This window comes from Sinocyclocheilus rhinocerous, unplaced genomic scaffold (assembly GCF_001515625.1).
Source record: "Sinocyclocheilus rhinocerous isolate Xijiao unplaced genomic scaffold, SAMN03320098_v1.1 scaffold395, whole genome shotgun sequence".
Lineage (NCBI taxonomy): Eukaryota > Metazoa > Chordata > Actinopteri > Cypriniformes > Cyprinidae > Sinocyclocheilus > Sinocyclocheilus rhinocerous.
In genome coordinates, this window is record NW_015660890.1 from 3,033,285 (window position 1) to 3,057,145 (window position 23,861).

The window sequence follows — 23,861 nt, forward strand, 5'->3', positions numbered from 1 at the left end:
CCCAACTGTTGGGTAAAATTTTTCAATTACATTTTTAACCCAAAAGTTGGGTTAGTCCATATTTGACCCAAAGTTGGGTTAAAACAACCCAGTATTTTTTAGAGTGTATGACTATTTCTTACAAATATTTTTAGAATTAAAAAGAAATTAATTGTTATGTATTAAAATATTTTTGGACCTGATAATGAGGGAAAAGCAGCCAACAAGTCAGCATACATGTAAACTCTTTCAATGCTGTTTAAAAGTTTTATGTGTTTTAATAGTGAATGTGCCAATGAAGTCAAATCAAATTGAACATACATGTCATTCAATCCTGTTTAAAGACCTACAAAGTGTGTCCTTGAATATGCACCAACACACATAACATGAATGTGATTTAATCTAAAAAACGAATCAATACCAATGTTGTAAAGACATTAGATTATTAAAGGCCTATAAAGGCCACATATCGATCAGAACAGACATTTATGATCCTGAACCGGTGGCTCCTGCACCAGTAGAGGGAGATCAGGGCGGTGTGGGTTAACAGCATCATAGCCATATAATCACAGACCCCCCTTCATATCGTCACAGATGCAGTGTAGTCGGACGGTCATTGCAGCAGCATCAAGAGAGTGTAAGAAATGTCGCAAATAAACATCGGAGAGAGGGCAGAGAATCTGCAGGCGAAGATAAGCGTGCCATGCGTTCATCCAAAGACGATTTATGGTGAAACGAGGGTGTGAATAGGCCCTGGTGGGTTGATGACTGGCCGTAAAACACAGGCGGGAGAGATGAGGAAGGACGAAACAAAGGGAGGAGTAAAAGAGAGAGAGTGAAATGGTGGTAGATAAAGCGCAAGACGGGGCCATGAGCTCTGCACCGCCTTACGACTCGCTACCAGCTCGGCCAAGCTCCTGCCGTGCAAAAGAGTGGGAAAGAGAGCTGCATGGTGCTCAAAGACTGTCGTCCCCAATTCGACCGGCTCTAACTTCCGTTTCCCGACGGCCTTCAGCACTCCCTGGATATCTGCTCTCACCCTCCCGAGAATACGCTGACCAACAGCAACGTCTTTCGTTATCGCTGTGCTCAGAGGCCTCGCTGGCGCCCCCTGTGCCTGCAGTGGATGCTGCTCCACCATGCTGCCGGGCGGTGGGAGTCATGCCCTTGCTGCGCCTTGCGCTCCTGATTTTCAGCTTCCTTTTTTGGGCAGCAGGCCTTGCGATCTTCACCTTAGGGGTCTGGGCGCAGGCTTCGCTGTCCGACTACATGCTACTCTCGGCGAACCGCTACCCAAACGCGCCCATCATCTTGTTAGGCACAGGTGCTGCTGTGACCGCTTGGGGCTTTTTGGGATGTTTGGGAGTAGCTGCCAAACTTCCCTACCTTCTGCGGGCATACGGTTTCTTCCAGTTGGCTACACTCATGGGTGGACTAGCGGTGAGTCTCTCGGGGCTCTTTTACAGGGAGGATATTGCCGAAGGTTTCCGTAGTGGGCTTAAGAAAGCTGTGTTGGTCTATGGAGAAGATGAGGGCCACGCAGATGCACTTGACAGCCTGCAGAGGGCGCTTGAGTGCTGTGGCGCTGAGGGTTGGCGCGATTGGCTCATGTCCGATTGGGCTATTCAAGATACTGTTTACTCAACAGGAGGTTTGGGGAATGATTCTTCCACTGTGTCGTTGCCAGACAGTTGCTGTATAAAACGCAAAGGCTGTCGCAATAGGCTGTTGCCAAAGAGTGTATTCAGCGACATTGAGCTCGCCGGGATTCATGCTTACGGTTGTTTCCGCAAAGTCTTCAGCTTGGTAAATGACAACATCTTTCATATTGCAGCAACAGTCCTGGGCCTTGCATTCACCCAGGTGGCAGGTATAGCCCTCGCATGTCTGCTTGCCAATCGTCTTTCGCCCAGACTGCGAAGACAAGCATGTTGAAAAAAAAAATCATCATGAATTTGCCTCATCTAGGCTTTCATATACTTACTGCAGTTTCTTGAGTTCAGATCAGTTTTTTGTGGAAGAGACCAGCAAACATTTTTTGGACAAATGCAACAATGAACACTGCAAGTGTGTCATAAACGTTAGATTGAATGTTTAAGATAGAGTAAAAAATGTGCATTATCTTATATATAATTAAATTTTGCATGACTCTGAATGACTTGTGTTTTTGTCCAATAGTCCATTTAGCTTCCACTACTGCCTGAAATATTATGTATAAAAGGTTAGAAATGTATGAAAGGTAAGAAACTTTTTTCTATTAATGGCCCATTAGAGATGTTACACTGATTGTGGAGTGCAATTGCTCTTGAATGCTTTACCGGCAGGTAATTGTAATTATACATTGATTATATAAATATTGTTTTGCTGTCAAATAATTAATCGCATGAGTTTGAAGAGCAGCGAAGCGTAAAAGTAAAAACATGAATTGAAATGTCATTTTTATCTTCTCATGTAAAAAAATGTGTTGAACAACTGCATGCCAGCAGCTATTAACTTTGTGGACAATCCACATTGAAAACCACAGCTCCAACACAGCTGCGTCTGGTTGGGAGTTTGAAGCAAAACGGTGCATTTTATTGTGCTTTTTAAAATGGATAGACACTTGATTTTATGTTTTGGCTCCCGAAAGGTAGCTGACCAAACCTCAATCTGCGATCTCAAACAAGCTTATTTATGATAGTCTGTATTTCTTTATCACAACCCCTGCTGCAATTACAAACGAGTGATAAATGATTGGGATCTGGGACAGTCAGTGCTGCCTCTTTAATGGTCTGCCACGTAGTGGATTGAAATTTATTTCAATTTTAACCTGCAAACAACTATGATTAGATCCTTCAGACTACTCTTGCTGTAAAATTTATTACTGCAGATGGTGCATGGTAATAAGAAGAGATAGATAGATAGATAGATAGATTCTACAGTAAAAACCTGTTAAATGGTTAATGGTAAGTTTCCTACTATATAAGGTGAAAAACTGTATACTGACTGTATACGGACTGAATTCCCTGCGTTACATTTCAAATGTGATGCTTTTTTTGTTGAAATAACTGTTTCTTCTTAGTTTTTTCTTATCAGTTTTGTACATTAGGGTTGTATGTTACATCTAATGTTGTTAAATTAATGTTTATTGCATTATTTTAGTTTTGTGTGTTACCATGATGGTGTTTAGTGTTTGTGTGAATGACACTGTGCAGCTTCAATAAATGTTAATATTTAAAAGCTGCTTGTGATGGGCTTTGGTTAATTTACATTTACATTTACATTTAGTCATTTAGCAGATGTTTTTATCCAAAGCGACTTACAAATGAGGACAATAGAAGCATTCAAAACTAACAAAAGAGCAACAATATGTAAGTGCAAATGACAAGTCTCGGTTAGCCTAACGCAGTATTTATATAAGGTATTTATATATATATATATATATATACACACACACACACACACACACATAGAAAAATAAGTAGATTGAATAGAAAAAATAGTAAGCTATAGTGTTAGCTTTCATGTGTTTCATGTTTCATGTGTTTCATGATAGCTCATCGTGTGACTTTCTCATCACCACCTGCTTTTGGTGGTTATCAGTGTATTACAAAGGTACAAAACAGATTTCAGTACTTCAATATAGGTTGGTATATTAACATTATATCAGTTAATGAAATTACGGTATTTAAATGTAAATTTAAGTTAAAACCATTAAAACCTAAAATGTTGCTACTGTATTTTTTACGGTAAAATTCAGGCAACCACAGCTGCCGGGTTTTTTTACCGTAAATTTTACAGAATTTCAGTGATAGACCACTGCAAAGACTAAAGTTCAACAACGTTGCATTGAAAAAACTGGATTCGTCACTAGAACCGGCTCACAGACCGTGACAGGAGCATGTTTTTCCCGTGTCCAGTCGCAGTTGCTGCTCAAGTCAACCTTCGTCGCGATATCCGAGCCAGTGTACTGACGATTTGTGCTACCTGCTCAGATTGTGCTACCTCCCATTAAAAAGATAGGTAGCACAAATCGATAGCGAAAAATGCTACCTATCAGATTGTGCTACCAGCATCTTATTCATGTGTCCATAGGCCTACCTACCCTTACCCTAAACCTACCCGTCCATACCCTTACCCTAAACTTACCCTTAAAACAATGCAAATATATTTTTGGTAGCATAATCTGATAGGTAGCATGTTTCGTCGGTACACCGGCTCTCGCTTTACTGGGACTGAACGTGGACGATGTTTTACGTGACCAGTACGGGGCTGAATATCTGAGCGACTCTCGGGTGATTCCAGGCTCCGAGCCCGCTGCGCACTGCTATTGCGTATATCAGTTTGGCCAGTTCACCGGGCAGCTGGCTGACGGTGCTGTGTGTTATTTGGGGGAGGTGGAGGCCGGTACTGAGCATAGTTCTGACCTGACCAATAGAAGCCCCTGTGGTCGGTGGGAAATTCAGGTTAAAGGCGCTGGACTGACGCCTTACTCTCGGTACCATTACATTGGTTTCACTGCATTATGCTAAGTGTTAATGTAATTATACACTTTATTTCACGGTGTCATTGTTACAGTTTAATTATGCATTTCAGTACTGAGTAATATTAATTAACTACTTTACTATATGGTTAGGGTTAGAATGAGTGAATAAATGGTTTGTTAAAAATAAGAAATGTATTATGTATAAACATATTACATACACTCTAAAAATGCTGGGTTGTTTCAACCCAACTTTGGGTCAAATATGGACTAACCCAACTTTTGGGTTAAAAATTTAATTAAAAAATTTAACCCAACGGTTGGGTTAGTCCATATTTGACCTAAAGTTGGGTTGAAACAACCCAGCAGTTTTTAGAGTGTAGAAATGCCATTTTTATTTAAAAAATATAATTAAATATATATACTTTTAGCCATCACTAATGCTTTAAAAAGTTTTAATATTTATTTATATTTGCATGTAAGTAGGTATAGGCTTATAATATTTTGTGTAAACAAAATGCATATTTTCAGAAGACAAAAATACTAAATAACATTGTAAAGATTGTGCCATTGTTAAATGCATCTCACTCTATTTACTAAATATCTGATTCACTGATTATCATATACTTTTCTTGCAGTATTTAAAAAAAAAAGCTTTTGTTGATACAAAGCACTCCATTTCACTCTCCAAAAGTTTTTTTTTCCAGAGTAATTCTTAACAACATGACTTATGTGCTGTATGTGGATTTTACAATCTTAACAATAGCTAGATTGTGGTCTAACTCAAGTTGATCTTTCTTTCACTATGAATAATGAGCCTAAATCCACTCTTAACTCATAACAATATATGTATTCACATACCTTGAAATTTGTTGAACACAAAAGAAGATATTTTCAAGAATGTAACCAAACAGTTGCTGGTTTCCACCATTCTTCAAAATATCACTTTTTTGTGCTCCACAGAAAAAAAAGAAACTCGTACTGGTTTGGAATCACTTGAGGGTGTGCAAATGATACATTTTCATTTTTGAGTGAACTATCCCCTTAAATCCCATAATGACACACGCAGTTGTCATACAGAAGGAAAATAAAGCTTGTTAAAAAAACACACACACACACACACACCAAACAACAATGGGTAAAAAATTTCCATGTGCTTTGTTTTTAAAAAAATTAGGTTTCAGTATCTCTGTACTGTAGGCAATCTGATGGGCGTAAAGTGCTCCGCTCCAGCATTCGAGAGTTCCTGTGCAGTGAGGCCATGTTTGCACTGGGAATTCCCACAACACAAGCAGGATCGCTGGTGACCTCTGACCTTTATGTCCAGAGCAATGCATTCTACAGTGGCAATCCCAGACCAGAGAGGTGCTCAGTGGTTCTCAGAATAGCACTCATCTTATCAGGTTGAGCACTTCTATTTATATCTACCCTCAGACACACATAGAAATGCATTTCTCGCATTACTTTTTCATAATGCCAAGTTGTAAAAGTTAAAATCCTGAAGTTTGCTAAACAAGAAAACTATTTACTGACTTTTGGTCTCTTAAAACTGGGTTGTAGTGTTAAAGCTCAGCAGCAAATGTTGTAGATAAGTTGTTTATTGCAGGTCCATGCTAAAATGTGATAGATCTCTCATGAGGCCTTTTTTAGATGTAACCCATGTCCAAGCTTGTCCAAGTATCTTAGAGTATGCAAAATAAAGTCTGAATACCTAAATACTGCCATCTACTGGTCGAATATAACCCTAAAAACAATTAAGGGCTAAATGATGAGATCTACTGAAATCGGTCCTCACTTTTAGTTTAGACTTACAAATCCCTGCCCAGTTGTGGAAGCTAGGGCGAGAGAACAGAAGAGCCCGGAGTGGCTCGCATATCTAGGCCATAGAACCTGACGAACGTTAAGGAGAACACAAAAAGAAAAGCAGCAACTCATACTCACCAGATTCCATACAACAGTAAGGGCCAGAACAATCTGTGTCACATGATCATCCTAAAGCCTCTCAAACTTCACAGCCCAATCCAATACAGAAAGAAAGTAAGAGAAAATGTCAAACATTCTCTCTTGTGTTTCTCTGTCTTGATCAGGTTTGTTAGTGTTGAGGGAGGCTGAGCAACACATAACACTCCTGGTTATCAGATCATGCAGAAACGGCCAAATGTCAGTAGGTACAATAAATGAGGCATACTTTTGTTAAATTAAAAATGTGTTTTGTTACTATTACATTGAGAAACGGGTTAAATTATTCATATTTTAATTACCCTTCAATTATTTCTGCAATTATCTGATCAATGAAGACTCAGATGTTCAGCTTAGCAGGCCTGTCTGAGTTTGAATAACATATACAAACACCTCTTTAAGTATGCATTTATCACTTTTAATAAATAGTTCAAAATTTGCTAACTTGCACAAAGTAAAAAGTAGAACTTTAACAGAATGTCCAAGCGGTTGTTTTGTATACAGTGAAAGTGGTTGCCTTGTTTATATTGTTAAGCTCGAAAAAGCACTATAAAAGTAGTCTATAAAAGTCTTCTGAAATCTTCCATACAATACATTTTGTGAGAAACAGAGGCATATTTAATAAAAAAACAAATATATGAAAGCAAACACATTTAGCCACAAATCAGTCAGTCAGTTCAGTTGACTCTTTAAACTTTTTTATGTACAATATTTTCTATAATAAATGTTCTCTTAATGTCATGTTTTTTTTGCCTCTCATCATTCACAATTTTATATCAAAAGTAGTTGGACTCAGTAAAACAAACCACATTACAAAATGAGATCTAAATGACATCAAGATGAGTTTAAGCATCAACTTCATCTGAACCCTGTGATACTAGTAACAGTATACAACTGCCTGGCCATATAATACAGTTCTGTATGTATAGTTCTAATATAACAAGAGTTGAATATGATTACACATACATTTGTAGCCTAAAATTGAAAGGCTGAAGACATTGTGGTCCGATTCAAAGTACTTTGCATTATTCTTTCAGCAGAGCAAATTGTTAAAACCCTTAAATGATATTTGAATAATATTCAAAGCATCTGATTAGTGTGAGCCATGGATTTCACATTGGATATGCCTTCACATTGGCAAATACACAGTTAAATTTTTTTTTTTTAAATTGTTAAAAAAAAATCTGGAACTGTGCTTATTTCACAACGGTCAATATAGCTGTCTTAAACTACTTTTAATAATTGACACATTACAATCAAACACTATTTTTAAGTATTTACAAAACTTAAAATGTTTATATGTCAATTAATATTTGTTAACTGCATATTAAATAAATAACACATGTTTGGAGTATGTGGAATCTGCACCTTTCTGGGATAAAAACAGACACAAAATGAGAATTCATTTACATTTGTAGTTGTAGTATAAAACGTAGTATTATGCACTAATCTCTCCATAAACAAAACAACAGACACCACAATAGGGGGAAGTCGTGGCCTAATGGTTAGAGAGTCGGACGAGTCGGACCAAAGGTTGCGGGTTCGAGTCTCGTACTGGCAGGGATTGTAGGTGGGGGGAGTGAATGTACAGCGCTCTTTCCCACCTTCAATACCACGACTGAGGTACCCTTGAGCAAGGCACTGAACACCCAACCGCTCCCTGGGTGCCGCAGCAAAAAATGGCATGTGTGTTCATGGTTTGTGTGTGTTCACTACTGTGTGTGTGTGCACTTTGGATGGGATAAATGCAGAGCACTAATTCCAGGTATGGGTCACCATACTTGACCACATGTCACTTCAATAATAGCCGATTAGCTTAAGTCACTGCTGATGAAACTCTTTTGCATGTATTACAAGAACAAGTACATTACAAAATTACAAGTACATTTTATCTCAGTGGTCATAAGTTAAATTAAAATTTGGTTATTAAATCAGACCTTAATTAGCCTAAAGACTGTAATGACAAGAATGAAGAATGTAGATTCTCTGTAAAAGGACAGACGAAAGTACTACTTCAGATAAAATGAAATTTAAGACCTGGAATCATGAGGGATTAGTGGTCAAATTAAAAATGCAAATGCAAAGTTACTTACTTAGTAAAGCAAATCTAAGAGGTTTAAGATGCAATTTGAATGGTACTCAAAGCAGCACAAGGCATGAGGCACGCTTCATTTCAGCCATGCCAGTTGCATATATTGCATATGACTAGCCTATATGTTATGTTTCAAATAAATTTATGTTTATTATGTTTGCTTCAGGAATGTACTGATGTACTTAAATGCATTTGCTTTTCGATGTCATGCTCATATGTGAGACACGTTTGATTTCACTTTCTTGGACTTATAGTAAAAAGGTGTTTTGAAGTCAGACAGTGGGAGGAACCAGAGCCAAACAAATTTAACCAACCTCAATCTCAAGCTCACCTCTATGTCCTAACATGGAGTAGGAGGCAGCCTCAACATTTAAATATGCCTGATTCTAATCATGTGCTTTAACAAGAGTGGACCTGCCAATTTAGGGACAGAAAAACAAAAGCATGAGTGAAAATTGCTGGTGAGTTTCAAAATTTCAGTTCAAAAATACAATTTCAGTGATTGTTCTTTGTGCATATGGATTTTGATAATATAACATAGCATCTATTTTTGTACTTCTCGCTGGTGTCAACTTTAATATTAGTGTCTGGTACTTGTAATTTTGTGTCATTTCCCAGACAAATCCAGTGGTGTCCATATAGTTAGTGACAAGCAACAATGCTGTGCTCCATGTGGCTCATTCTATTTCTAAGTAAGTAGCAATACTAACACAAACAAGCATATTTTTACAGATAATGCCAGTGTTTTTAACTCTTCATATTTTTTCTTTAACATGAAGTTCTAGGCAATACCATTTCAAGTGCGTCCGAATCAATTAGACTGGTAAATGGCAATAACTCTTGTTCTGGAAGACTGGAGGTTTTCTATTACAGTCGGTGGGGAACAGTGTGTGATGATGGCTGGGATCTGTTAGATGCTGCAGTGGTGTGTAAAGAGATGGGCTGTGGGGATGCTATTGAGGCAAAGAGTGGTGCTTTTTTCAGACCAGGAAGTGGAAATGTATTAATGAGCAATATTGCGTGTGTTGGAAATGAGCCTACATTGAGCAGTTGCAGCTCTAAGAAATTGGGAGAGTTTATATGTGGCTATTCAAAGCATGCTGGAGTCATCTGTCGCTGTAAGTTACTGGTATTTCACTTGAAATAATAGCTGCTATGTTGCTGTGTGAGCACAATTAATAATTATTTCTGATTCTGTTTTCTGCTCTGTGCGGACATTAGCCCTTGTCAGATTGGTGAATGGCAGTCACTCCTGTTCTGGACGAGTGGAGGTTTTCAATGACGGTCAGTGGGGAACAGTGTGCGATAACGGCTGGGATCATTCAGATGCTGCAGTGATATGTAAAGAAATGGGCTGTGGGGATGTTTTCGAGCAAAGGATTGGCGGTTATTTTAGCCAGGGATCAGGACCAGTATGGCTGAGTGACGTACAATGTTCTTACTCTGAAACGACTCTGAGACACTGTAATTTGCAAGGATGGGGACAAAACTCATGTGGACATGAGAAGGATGCTGCAGTCGCCTGTCGAAGTGAGTATAAAATCTTTTACACACAACGGTAAGGGTGATATGCAGTATTTGTGGCATGCAGTTGACAGTGGACACCAAGCATATATTTTTGTTGCTTATATTTCAAGCACTTGCATGAATTATTCAGTTTTTAAAAATGTAATACATAATTCCAGTGGATATAATTTGGTTAATTTAAATCATGCCACAAATGCTGTGCATATAAATTTGGTTGTAAATAATCTACAATATTTCTGTTGCCTCACAAGTCTTATCTATTAAAATGAGAAAACGCATCATATAATCCACTCTGACAACAGCGCTCATTATATCATAATTTAGGCAGAATTAAGTTGGAAAATGGCTTCAATGCTTGTTCTGGAAGAGTGGAGATTTTCTATTATCCCTGGGGAAGCCCTGTGTTGGGAACAGTATGTGATAATAGCTGGGATCTATCAGATGCTGCAGTGGTGTGTAGAGAGATGGGATGTGGAGATGCTATAGCGGCAAAGAGTGCTGCTTATTTCGGACAGGGTGGGGGACCAGTATGGTTGAATGATGTCAACTGCGTTGGAAATGAGCTCACACTTGCTGCCTGTGAGTCCAAAAAAACAGAAGATTACAATTTGCATTACAAGGATGCTGGAGTCATCTGTCAATGTAAGTTGTTCCATTGCCATGCATGTAAGAATATTGAAAAGAAAATATTGTCAGTATGCCGTCCCTGTAACGTGAGTAACAAAACATCAAGTGTGGTACACCCAAAAATGAAAAACTTCTGTGATCCATTATAACTTTTATGATGACATTGCATTAAAGGGGTCATCGGATGTCCATTTTCCACAAGTTGATATGATTCTTTAGGGTCTTAATGAAAAGTCTATAACATACTTTGGTTAAAATTTCTCAATGGTAGTGTAAAACAACACCCTTTTTACCTTGCCAAAACAGCTCTGCACACAGCAAGCCATTTTGTTGCATGTCTCTTTAAATGCTAATGAGCTCTGCTGACCCAGCCCCTCTCTTTCATGTGGTGACAAGCAGTTCTCATGAGACTGTTTACTTTAGCTGCATTTAGCCGCGAAACTTGCTAACTAGCACGTTATTAGATAAGGAGATTTGCAAAGATTCATAAAAGAACCTTATACTCACTTCTTCTGTAGGTAAAGCTGGATCACGAATGATTTGTGCGAACATAAGACGCATTTAGGTAGATCAGGGTCGCATTCCCTTCAAAAACAAAAGTAATCCACTGCGTCTTCAGCCAAGTAGGTATAACTGCAGACCGGAGATCTCCAAAATGGGGCATGAACTCCAAAAGTGGGCAGAACCTCCAAAATGGGGCGGGGTCTCCTCACGCAAAGACTTTCACCATTGGCTCTGGCTTCAGCCAATTGTTATTTACTTACATCTCAAAATAAAACTTTATAAATTAGACATTGTTTCTAGTTAATCTAAAATGAAATATGCTATACAAATAAATATGCCTATATAAATAAATATTCTTCATGAGAGCAGAGCTCAAAGCTCGTGGCCAGTGACCGGAGTTTGAACCTCAGCTTCATGATGTAAATGGGAATCACCCACGAGCTCTCCCGCGAACCGTCCCAGCGCAGCGCAGTGGAAAGTTTTTACTCTATCGCTTTGTTCTAAGCAACGGGGGCATCCCGGGGCTAAAAATTCGCAGAGTAGGAGGGGGTAGTGACACTGGGTGTAAATAAAAAGGTCCCAATTGTCCGGTGAGGTCCGGGGTATAACTGCAGACCGGAGATCTCCAAAATGGGGCATGAACTCCAAAAGTGGGCAGAACCTCCAAAATGGGGCGGGGTCTCCTCACGCAAAGACTTTCACCATTGGCTCTGGCTTCAGCCAATTGTTATTTACTTACATTTCAAAATAAAACTTTATAAATTAGACATTGTTTCTAGTTAATCTAAAATGAAATATGCTATACAAATAAATATGCCTATATAAATAAATATTCTTCATGAGAGCAGAGCTCAAAGCTCGTGGCCAGTGACCGGAGTTTGAACCTCAGCTTCATGATGTAAATGGGAATCACCCACGAGCTCTCCCGCGAACCGTCCCAGCGCAGCGCAGTGGAAAGTTTTTACTCTATCGCTTTGTTCTAAGCAACGGGGGCATCCCGGGGCTCGAAATTCGCAGGGCAGCTTCATGATGTAAATGGGAATCACCCACGAGCTCTCCCGCGAACCGTCCCAGCGCAGCGCAGTGGAAAGTTTTTACTCTATCGCTTTGTTCTAAGCAACGGGGGCATCCCGGGGCTAAAAATTCGCAGAGTAGGAGGGGGTAGTGACACTGGGTGTAAATAAAAAGGTCCCAATTGTCCGGTGAGGTCCGGTTGGGGAGTTACGGAGCGGCCCGGCTTGGCGATATCGCATTATCTTATTAACTGATTATCCCCTGAACTGCAACTTTCTTTGCCATGCTATTCAGCGCCAATCCCACCGTGCAGTCAGTTTCACTGGTTAAGGTTAGGGTCAGGTGTGGGGTAAGTTTATGGGTTAGCATTTTTTCGTAGCATAGTGTAGGAAATCAGCACTTTGATTGACACAACCAATAAAATCTTTCGAATCAGCTGTGGGGCGGATTTTGCACTTAAGTGGATTGGGGGAAAAAACTGTGCATGCGTGTCGTTTGTTTGTCTTTTAATGGGAGGAAGCCATGCCCTATTTTGGAGCTCCCACCCCATTTTGGAGTTCCCGCCCCCATTTGGAGAACTCCAGGCTGCAGTTATACCCTTCTCTCTTCAGCAGCTCAGATGTCAGGAGTAAATGATGACTGCTATGTTCATTGTTTCATCCAACAACAAAACACCTCAATCGCTTAGGAGACATTCTTGTCTACCCCTGCTCCGGCGTTCAAACAATGGCGGACTGATGACAGCTCACTCAGTGTGGGACTAAGGTAAAACATCAGTGTCAATCAACAATCGTGGGAGGGGCCTGGGTCTGTGTGACGTCACACAGCCAAGAAGCTGAGAATGGCTTGATTTGAGAAAGGGGATATTATTTATAGGGATTCAAAAAACCACTGGGTGGATTTTTATCATTATAGGGTGGATGTGTACAAACACTCCCAACACACATTTATGTTCAAACAACATGTAAAAATGAATTTTGCATCCGATGACCCCTTTAAATATGTGGGAAAAAATAGAATAAAGATTCTGTTCTGTATTTAGGTTAACTATACTAATATATATTTAACAGCTTGTTTCTTAATCTTTTGTCTGTCTGGCCCTTAGCTCTTGTTAAGCTGGTGAATGGCACTAACTCTTGTTCTGGACGAGTTGAAGTTTTCTTTGATGGCCGGTGGGGAACAGTATGCGATGATGGCTGGGATCAGTCAGATGCTGCAGTGGTGTGTAGAGAACTGGGCTGTGGGAATGTTATAGAGGCAAAGAATGCTGCTTATTTTGGACAGGGATCAGGACTCGTATGGCTAAGTGATTTACAGTGTGCCAGTTACTCTACTCTGAGAAACTGTAATTCAAATGGATGGGGACAAAACAGCTGTGGACATGAGAAGGATGCAGGAGTAGCCTGTCAACGTGAGTTCAAAACCTTGTACATAAAATTCACACTATAAACTTTATCATGTTTTGTCCACTGGTAACACTTACATTTTTGTGGGCATTAGTTAACATCAAACTGGTGAATGGCATCACCTCTTGTTCTGGACGAGTTGAGGTTTTTCGTGACAGTCAATGGGGAACTGTGTTTGATGATGGCTGGGATCTATCAGATGCTGCAGTGGTGTGTAGACAGATGGGATGTGGAGATGCTATAGAGGCAATAGGTGGTGCTTATTTTGGACAAAGTGCGGGAGAAATATTTATGGGCAATGTAAACTGTTTTGGAAATGAGACCATGGTCAGTGATTGTGAATTTCGTAGATGGGGAATGCATGACCATTCAAAGGATGCTGGAGTCATCTGTGATCGTAAGTGAAATCCACAGATTTTCTACACTCTCTCTCTTTTATTACATGTAAAAAATAAAAAAAAAAGAGTGATTTAAGGAATGGTTAACCCAGAAATGAAAATTTGCTGAAAATATACCCTCAGGTCATTAAAGATGTAGATGAGTTTGTTTCAATTCCTTGTTTCAATTGTTAAATTTTTTTATCAGAACAGATTTGGACAAATTTAGCATTACATCATTTGCTTACCAATGGATCCTCTTCAGTGAATGGGTGCCGTCAGAATGAGAGTCCAAACAGCTGATAAAACATTGCAGTAATCCACAAGTAATCCACACGACTCCAGTCCATCAATTAACATCTTGCGAAACAAAAAGCAGCATGTTTGTAAGAAACAAAACCATCATTAAGGTGTCAAACCATTGCTTCTGGCAAAATGTCCAGTATCTATAATAATGCTTCCTCTAGTGAAAAAGTCCATCCCCTGTTGTCCTCTCAAAATTCACCAACCTATTTATTTATAAATATTTTCACTTGTAAATGGTGCTTGGTCTGTGCATATTTTGCTACTGATTTAGAAGAGACTACTTTTTCACCGGAGAAGCAATATTATAGATAAAGGACTCAAATTTTTAGACTGAAGCAACAGATTGAAGTTTTAAAAAAATTTAATAATGAATTTGTTTGTTACAAACATGCAGCTTTTTGCTTTTCAAGATGTTAATTGATGGACTGAACTCGTGTGGATTATTGTGATGTTGTTGTCAGCACCCATTCACTGCAGAGGATCCATTGGTGAGTAAATGATATCGAAATTGGTTCAGATGAAGAACCAAACTCATCTACATCTTGGATGGCCTGAGGGTGAGTGAAGTTTAAGCAAATTTTCATTTTTCTGTGAACTATTTCTTTAATGCAGCAGTGTGCGGTACTTTGACCTATATAAAAAGAAATACAGTCAATTAATAGTCACTGTAAATGGAGAAAACATCCTAAATATGTTTTTAAGTAGTTAATTTGTTTCATTTACTTTCATTTGTGTGGCGGTTAGCTTCTCTCAGGCTCATAAATGGACACGACTCTTGTTCTGGAAGAGTGGAGGTTCTTTATAATGGAATATGGGGAACAGTGTGTGATAATGGCTGGGATCTAACAGATGCTGCAGCAGTGTGTAGAGAGATGGGCTGTGGGGATGTGATCGAGGCCAAGAGCGCTGCTCATTTCGGTCAGGGATCAGGGCCTGTATGGATAAGTGATTTGCAATGTTCTGACTCTGACTCAAGACTAAGAGATTGTAAATCAAGTGGATGGGGAAGAGGCAGCTGTGGACATGAGAAAGATGCAGGAGTCATCTGTAAGGGTGAGTGTAAACCTTTTAACAGCATACAGTGTAGTCTATGTAAGACTGAAATGACTGTATATGTATTTTATGATCGCGTTGTCATTATATATAAACTTTATTCCTTTGTGTGAGCAATAGATAATGTTAGGCTGGTCAGCAGCACCAACCCCTGTTATGGACGAGTAGAGGTTCTTCGTGCCGGTCAGTGGGGAACAGTGTGTGATGATGGATGGGATGCATCAGATGCTGCAGTGGTGTGTAAACAACTAGGCTGTGGGACAGTTTTGGAAGTAAAGAGTGCTGCCTATTTTGGAATGGGTTCAGGAAAGGTTTGGATGAATAATGTAAACTGTTTTGGGAATGAGCCTACTTTGATGAGCTGTTCATATAATGCAACTTCAAACATATGTGGCCATGAGAAAGATGCCGGAATCATTTGTGGATGTAAGTGCCAATGTTTTCATTTTAGTGAGTGAGGTTATGGAGCAATGTGTTTTATTCATGGAGACATTGATGACTTTTGATTTCACTTAGCTGTTAAAGTCATGTTGAGGGTTGAAGTGAAGGCTAACCATGGAGTTGACCCAAATGCTGCTGGAATCATAAATAAACTTTCAGAGGAGGTGAGAGCAGTGGAAAGAGTGACATTGAACTGTATCTTTCACTACTTTTTAATGTCGTCTACTGGCTGTTCATGTTACTGTTCTGTTCTCTGTATTTACATTCATTTGAATCTCATAGATTGGGAAGAAGCTACAAATTAATGAAACTTTCTCACTCAAAACTTGGACCGATGGAAAAATCTTCCATAAGAGAACAGGAGCTGCACCCTGACAAATTGGTAAGACTTTAACATTAGCCTTAAAACTAAAGTTTAAATCTTTAATGTAATATTTTCCACAATAACAGTGTACAATGGTGTTGGTTCCTCAGGTCATTTCTGGATACAGAGAAGAAAATAAGCAAACACTATGTAAAAGGAAATAAATTCTACATTCATTTTTCAGTCTGACCTTTAATAAATGAAATTAATAATTATCTTACACATTTTTCCACAATGCTTTATATAATTTCCTTGTATTTTCCCCCCTAATGACAATGTAGGCTGTGTTTTGATAGTGATAAAGTATCTTTGTGTGTCATCCTAACTGTAATATATATGTAATCTTGATATAGCCAATATTGTACATATATTTTCAATATAAACCTGTCTGGAGGTAAATGAATGAAAATATAATAGCAGTATGCTTAATGATAATTTCATTTAATCCAATTCCATTTAGATACTAGATATAGTTGCATAATAATATAAATAAAGTGTGATTAAAGAACAATATTTCTGGATGTTATAACCATTGTCTTTCTGGTCCCAATTTCTGTATTTTTGTTTTGTTTTACAGAAAAAAAAATACTTATGCTTAAAATGTTGTGACTACTGTTACCCTATTAATGTACAGTAGATATGGTACTATTTTGCCATTAGGTAATTGCTTAGTTTTTGAAACAAAAATCTTTCCACCCTTGGCATCTGCGCTTGTGGTTGGTGAGCCGGTTACTCGTTTTTCAAAAAGAATAAGCCAAAGTATTTTCAGGATACTTAAAAGTTTTGTAAACCGTAAGATTAACAATAGTCCAAGGTTTTGTAAACCATTTGCAAGGGGTAATGAACTGAGACAGACACGTGCATATATTTAGCAGGAAAAGCAACCTATCCCAGTTCAAAAACAGGGTGAAGGCCCGACTGTGCATAATAACATAAAGCCGAATTTTAATTTAAGACATGAATGGCTTCAGAATGCATGGAATGAAGCACTTAAGTCTTATCATAGTACTTTTTGGTCCTAAAGAATACAGGATTGTTTGTGGAAAGTAAATATTCAAAAGGTTCACAGTTTGCATCCTGTAAATGGGGCCTGTCAGGGTAATTAGGGAGGAAAAACTTGTTTGAATAACCAAACAAAATGGAAAACTGAACAGCCTTCTGTTTAGTGCCATTGTTATTTGTTTGCAAAAGCAAATGTTTGAGCAGGATTAAACTTTTTGAGAACACTAAACAGTTCAGTCAGTTCCAAACAATGACAATGACCTTGATTGGTGGTGCCCCTTAAATCCCAGCATTATGAAAGACAAAACCAAGTTGAGAATGAGAACTATAACTATTGTGATCAATACCTTATAGTTTCTTCTATGGCTAACCTGTTTGCATAGGTTATGGCTTCCTTCTAAAGTGCAATTTGCTGACTTTTACACCTGTTGCATGTGTGCTGCAAATTACCTTGAAAAGGTGTGATTATTTGTCAGGGTCATCTGAAGGGTGGAGACTGGTGGGCTGGAGGTTGTACCTCTAGATAAATGCACACTAAATCTTAAACATCCAAACTATATTTCAGGTCCAGAAGGAAGACAGCAGCATACATGGGACACTTCAAAAGGTTTAAAACCCTTAGTCATATTTTGATCTTTCTGTCTTTATTTTACTATTTCTATCTGTCTGCTAAATTAATAAATGTAAATATTTATTAATTTGTTCTATCTCAAAGTATGATTGCTTCTAAGGTATGATTCTCTGTAAAGTATCTAAATCAAATTTTCATGTAGACCATAGAATTAGAAAAATTTTATTGATTTGAAATATCCTTATAAGTATTTTTTAAACACATAAACATAATTTTAGGATTTTAGGATTTATATTTATGGCTTTATAAAGAAGTGTAAAATAAGAAACTTTGGTAACACCTTACTTAAAGCCTTTATATAATATATGATATTTATAAACTATTATAAAGGTATTTATAATTTCCCTTGTATTGCTTTATATATTTTCATAAATAATTGTAACCAGAGTTAAAATGTAGGCTAATACAATATTTGCAGGTTTCTTACTTCTGATTTTTTTTATCTGTTTCTACGAAAAATACTTTCTAAAGGTGTAACATAAGTATTATAATGTATTATAATGTGGTTATAATAATAATTCAAGATCATACAATACGCATTACAAGGCATATTTAATGCATCAAATATTTCATAATGCTTTAGCTTATATATAGGCTTTAAGTAAATTCTTCCCGCAACGTTAGTTATCTTTTTGTTTCATTATATTATCAGGGTAATGTTAAAAATAATTTATTATTCATTGAAATCAGCTAGCGTTAACATTTTCGTTTCCAGCAGCGCTGCTGTGTTTAAAGCTCACTGTCCTTCAAAGTAAGAGCTCACACACAGCTCATACATACATACATACAACTTATTTTCGCCCTACATATTGCATAATCTACTTGTGATTCTCAGTGTTTTATCTCTCATGACAAGCAGTTCTGGGAAATTCCACGTCAGGCGAAGCTTCTTCCGTCAGACTAGTTGACGGCAGCAGCTCTTGTTCGGGAAGAGTGCAGGTTCTCTATGATGGAATGATGGAATAGTCTTTGCAACTTTACAGATCTTCTTTATGCACCAAGAGCTTGTAACACTCCAAAGAGAAAGGAAAAATTGAAATCGCATCATATGACCCCTTTAACTGTGCTCAATGGGTTTGCACTTTCAGAGCATAACAATGGTTCTTAATTAAAGGGACACTGTTTCTCTAAATGATAAAATAGTTTTGGTTGACGCAATATGACACTGGTGGGTGTGGCCACACCTCAAAAGATTACTGTGTCATGGTGAAAGGTAGAAAACCCTTTGACATAAGATTTTCATTTCTAAATTAAATTATAAGGTTGCTCACTAAATGGAAACAAATATTATTAGGACAGTTCCTGCTGTTTTTGTTTCCACAGTTAACAGGGAATAAAATGCAAAGACATTTTTTTTTTTAAATTTGTTTGTTTTCTTGTAAGGTGTTTAAATAGTGCTGGCCCACTTTGGCTGAATGTGTTAGATAAAGTGGGCCAGTGGGATTCAGGTAAAGTGGGCTGACCTTTAACCTTCAGTTATTATACACAAATTCATTAAATAAATTGATATTCACTGGTTATTTTATAGTTGACATGTATAATTTACTTTTTTAGGAAACAGAAATGAGTCTGCAGTCAGGAAATTCAAGTCAGAGATGGAAGAAAGGAAAGAGAGAATAGAAAGGATGTCGAGGCATTCAGTTCAATCTGTGGAATGAAGAAAGGATGAGAAGAGCAAAATGTAGATGCAGAATATAAAGCTTTAAAATATGGACACAATTAAAGTTCATTTAAAGTGTTTAGTGAACATAGACAGCAAAACATTTTTACATATGGTTACCATTTTAAATGTTCCTATTATTATTTTTATTAGACTATTTGTTGTTGCTTGTGTTATAGTCACATTTTTAACACACTCTAAAAACCCAGCGCTGGGTTAAAAAAGGACAAACCCAGCTATTGGGTTGTTTTGACCCAGCGGTTGGGTTGTTTTGAACCCAACCGCTGGGTCAAAACAACCCAAGAGCTGGGTCAAAACAACCCAATAGCTGTTTGTCCCTTTTTAACCCAGCTCTGGGTTATATTTAACCCAGCATTTTTTTAGAGTGCATATTGTAGAGTTCATTTTGTTAATATTCTGATTTCTGAAAATGATATTTCTGTTGTTTGGAATTTCACACATGAATTGAGATGAGGATTTACACATGATTTATTTTACTCATAACCTGTTATATATTTTTAGATTTGTTAAATACGTTTGTCTGATAATATGTGTTAATAAATCATGTGTTTTTAATTAAGATGCAGAATAATTTTTGATAAATAAGGGATGGCCCACTTTACCAGACCAGCTGGCCCACTTTACCTGAGAATATTTTTTTCTGGAGTGCATGATCTAAAAATATTTATTGGTATATACCATGCAAATAACACTTTATATGAACCATATTCAAATTTAAATATTATAGCAGGACATTAAAGTTAACAAAAGTAACAAAAAAACATCTAGCTATCTAAATTACACGTTTTACAAAATGTGGCCCACTTTACCTGCAATCACCCCAAATAAAAATTAATAGTCCTTTTTTCAGTCAGTCATATTTTAGATTATTCTAACATTATGTCCTGTTCTAGAGGGACACAATTTTGAATCAAAAATAAATTAAAGGCTTTATTTTGGCTTGGGTAGAAAAAATAGTGTAATAAAAATAAGTGCATTAGAGTAATACACATAATTCACCACAGAATGGCGACATTCAGCTAATTTCTTCTGTAACAATTTTGAAGTATCTATTAGGTTATATATTCATTAAGCTGTCATGTTTTTTACTCAGCTTAGAGATCTAGATTAGATCTAAGATCTAAGATCTAAGATATTATTTCTACTAAAAGGCGATTCTCTTCCAGTGACTCAGCATCAGTGTGGAAAAGTCTGAAAGAAATCACCAACTACAAGACACCATCCCCAGCACTGTGGAGAATCAACAACTGGCAGACGATCTGAACGAGTTCTACTGCAGGTTTGAAAAAACACCTCACACCCGCCCTGAACACCTCTCCACACAACCATTCACACCTCCAGCAACCCCCCTCTCCCCCACACCTGCAATTCAGATCAGCGAAGACGAGGTGCGCCAGGTCTTCCGGAAGCAGAAAAGGAAAAAAGCACCAGGCCCAGACTGTGTTACACCAGTCTGTCTGAAATCCTGTGCTGACCAGCTGGCCCCCATCTTCACACAGATCTTCAACAGATCACTGGAGCTGTGCAAAGTCCCTTCATGCTTCAAATGCTCCACCATCATCCCCATCCCAAAGAAATCCAAAATTACAGGACTTAATGACTACAGGCCTGTGGCTCTAACGTCTGTGGTCATGAAGTCTTTTGAAAAAACTGGTGTTGGCCCACCTGAAGGACATTACTGGACCCTTACTGGATCCTCTTCAGTTTGCCTACAGAGCAAACAGGTCTGTGGACGATGCAGTAAACATGGGACTGCATTATGTTCTGCAACATCTAGACAGACAAGGGACTTATGTGAGGATCCTGTTCGTGGACTTCAGCTCGGCCTTTAACACTATCATCCCAAACCTCCTCCTGCCCAAACTAACTCAGCTCTCCGTGCCCACCTCCGTCTGTCAGTGGATCAACAGCTTCCTGACAGACAGGCAGCAGCTAGTGAGGCTGGGAAAATACACATCCAGCACCCGTACGATCAGAACTGGAGCTCCTCAGGGCTGCGTCCTCTCCCCACTGCTCTTCTCCCTGTACACCAACGACTGCACCTCTAAAGACCCCTCTGTCAAGCTCCTGAAGTTTGCAGACGACACCACACTCATCGGCCTCATTCAGGACGGTGACGAGTCTGCTTACAGACAGGAGGTCGAGCAGCTGGCTGTCTGGTGCAGTCTCAACAACTTGGAGCTCAACACGCTCAAAACTGTGGAGATGATCATGGACTTCAGGAGAAACCCCCCTGCACTCCCCCCACTCACCATCATGGACAGCACTGTGACTGCAGTGGAGTCATTCAGGTTCCTGGGCACCACAATCTCTCAGGACCTGAAGTGGGACACTCACATTGACTCCATTGTGAAAAAGGCCCAGCAGAGGTTGTATTTCCTTCGCCAGCTGAGGAAGTTCAACCTGTCACAGGAGCTGCTGAAACAGTTCTACTCCGCCATCATTGAATCCATCGTCTGCACTTCTATAACTGTCTGGTTCAGCTCAGCTACCAAATCTGACCTCAGAAGACTACAGAGGGTAGTCCGGACTGCTGAGCGAATCATTGGTACAACCCTCCCTTCTCTCCAAGAACTGTACTCATCCAGAGTGGGCAAAAGGGCTGGCAAAATCACTCTGGACCCCTCACATCCAGCACACTCCCTCTTTGAACTGTTGCCATCTGGTCGACGCTACAGAGCTCTGAGCACCAGAACGGCCAGACACAGGAACAGTTTCTTCCCTCAGGCCATCACAGGCACAGTTTCTTCCCTCAGGCCTCTCATGAACACTTGACAATAACTGTGGAACACACACTATTTATTCACTCATACACTTATTTATCTAACACACATACTCAGTCTACATTTCAATTTGCACATAATATACCTGTACATACAACTGTCTATTGTTCTATACCTGTACATACAATTGTCGATTTGTATATTTTTTATTCCTTATTTTACTTGTTCTATTTTTTTTATTTTTTATTTTTTTATTATCTGTGTTTTTTGTTCTGTCACTGTCATTCTGTTACACTGTGGAAGCTCTGTACGAAAACAAATTCCTCGTATGTGTAAACATACCTGGCAATAAAGCTCATTCTGATTCTGATTCTGATTCTGATGTAAGTGATTTGATGTCACAGTAACAGTTGTATGTCTCTGCATATATATATATATATATTCACACACACACACACTATATAACATGCATGATATAACTGCCTGATTTTTTATTTTTTTTTCGTCGCAAAATAAATTTCCATCCAATATACATAATTTTCCATCCGCACCACAAGGCGGCACAAGCGGGTTTGTCATTCAGTCTGACTTCCTCGCTGCTTGATGACAATCACAACAACAACACGTGCAGATCCTGCAGATTATTTTGTTCTTAAAAATGTCACTTTAACAGCACATATTTCAGCTCAACTGCAAACAAAACCGACACACAGTCCGATAAAATGCTGGAAACGAGTGTCACGCGACTCACCTGTAAGTAACTTTATAAAAGACTTTGAAAGTCTGAAAGTGTTTTTTTTTCAGTTTCTATATGTGTATTCAAGATATGCCTCAAAAGATGAATTTTGATGAGGTTTTTAACCTAAAATTATGTTGTTTTTTTAATGTTTGATATTGGACTGCTAGCAATGTATTCAGACACTCGCATCTTCCATGAAGGTTTATCACAGACCTTTTTTACATGCCGCTTTCCTGCTGAACCTGTCAGACCTTCAGAATAACAAATGAATCAGTTGTTGCGTTATCTTTATAATCTTTAAAAGGAAGTTATATATTTTAAAATTGAATAATAAGGAATCGTGCTGTTTGTCTCTTTTGAAATTGTAGTCCAACTGTAAGTAATAGTCTAAATATCTCTGGCCTGTTAACAGTTAGATTGTGCTTTTGTTTTTCTTTATTATCTATGATTTAGTGATTCTAGACCACCTTGCTGCTTTACAAGATTGGATAAACGTTTTTGTTGAAGCATTTATGTATTAAATCGTTTTGAAACCCAGTGTGTGCAAACTGGGGAGAAAAGCAGATTGAACTAAAAGATTATTAAAGGTACAGCATTGCTTAAGTATAATATACTCTGCGATATTTTTACGCAGTTGAGGAATTCAATTTATGTTCTTAATTTATTTTTATTTACTATTATTTAAATTATTTTTTAGATTTTTGAGATATGCAAGAGGCCTATGTGTAATAATGTCTTTATTTCTGTCTTGACTGAACAGAATAAGTGCTGTGCTGTGGATTGTAAAGCAGAGCTCTGGGGCGTGTGGACAGACACTGACTGTAATGATGGACATCTGCTCGTGGACGGGTGATGTATCTACTGTGTGAATGTGTGTTCTAGTGCACTAAACATGTAGGTTACCATCATTTTCTTTCTGAAGGGCCTCTCCTTTGAAAAGCAAATGATGGTAACCTAAGCAGCTGGGGAAGGGA

At 38.4% G+C, this 23,861-nt stretch overlaps 1 protein-coding gene across 1 annotated transcript; it reads left to right on the forward strand.

Moving 5' to 3' along the window:
• Positions 1-819: 819 nt before the first annotated feature.
• LOC107725908 (deleted in malignant brain tumors 1 protein-like) lies at positions 820-18,710 on the forward strand. The gene is made up of 9 exons (XM_016535324.1): positions 820-1,849; positions 9,278-9,610; positions 9,714-10,022; positions 10,344-10,661; positions 13,270-13,579; positions 13,651-13,967; positions 14,998-15,306; positions 15,427-15,561; positions 18,601-18,710. Exons 1-9 carry the CDS (start codon positions 820-822, stop codon positions 18,708-18,710), a joined length of 3,171 nt encoding a protein of 1,056 aa, XP_016390810.1.
• The last annotated feature ends 5,151 nt before the right edge of the window (positions 18,711-23,861 follow it).

Excerpts from the sequence above, each read along its gene's own strand:
- LOC107725908 (XM_016535324.1), top strand. The coding sequence starts at position 820 with ATGGTGGTAGATAAAGCGCAAGACGGGGCCATGAGCTCTGCACCGCCT. Across the intron at positions 9,611-9,713 it reads TGCTGGAGTCATCTGTCGCT|CCCTTGTCAGATTGGTGAAT; the intron begins GTAAGTTACTGG and ends TGCGGACATTAG. Across the intron at positions 13,968-14,997 it reads TGCTGGAGTCATCTGTGATC|CTTCTCTCAGGCTCATAAAT; the intron begins GTAAGTGAAATC and ends TGTGGCGGTTAG.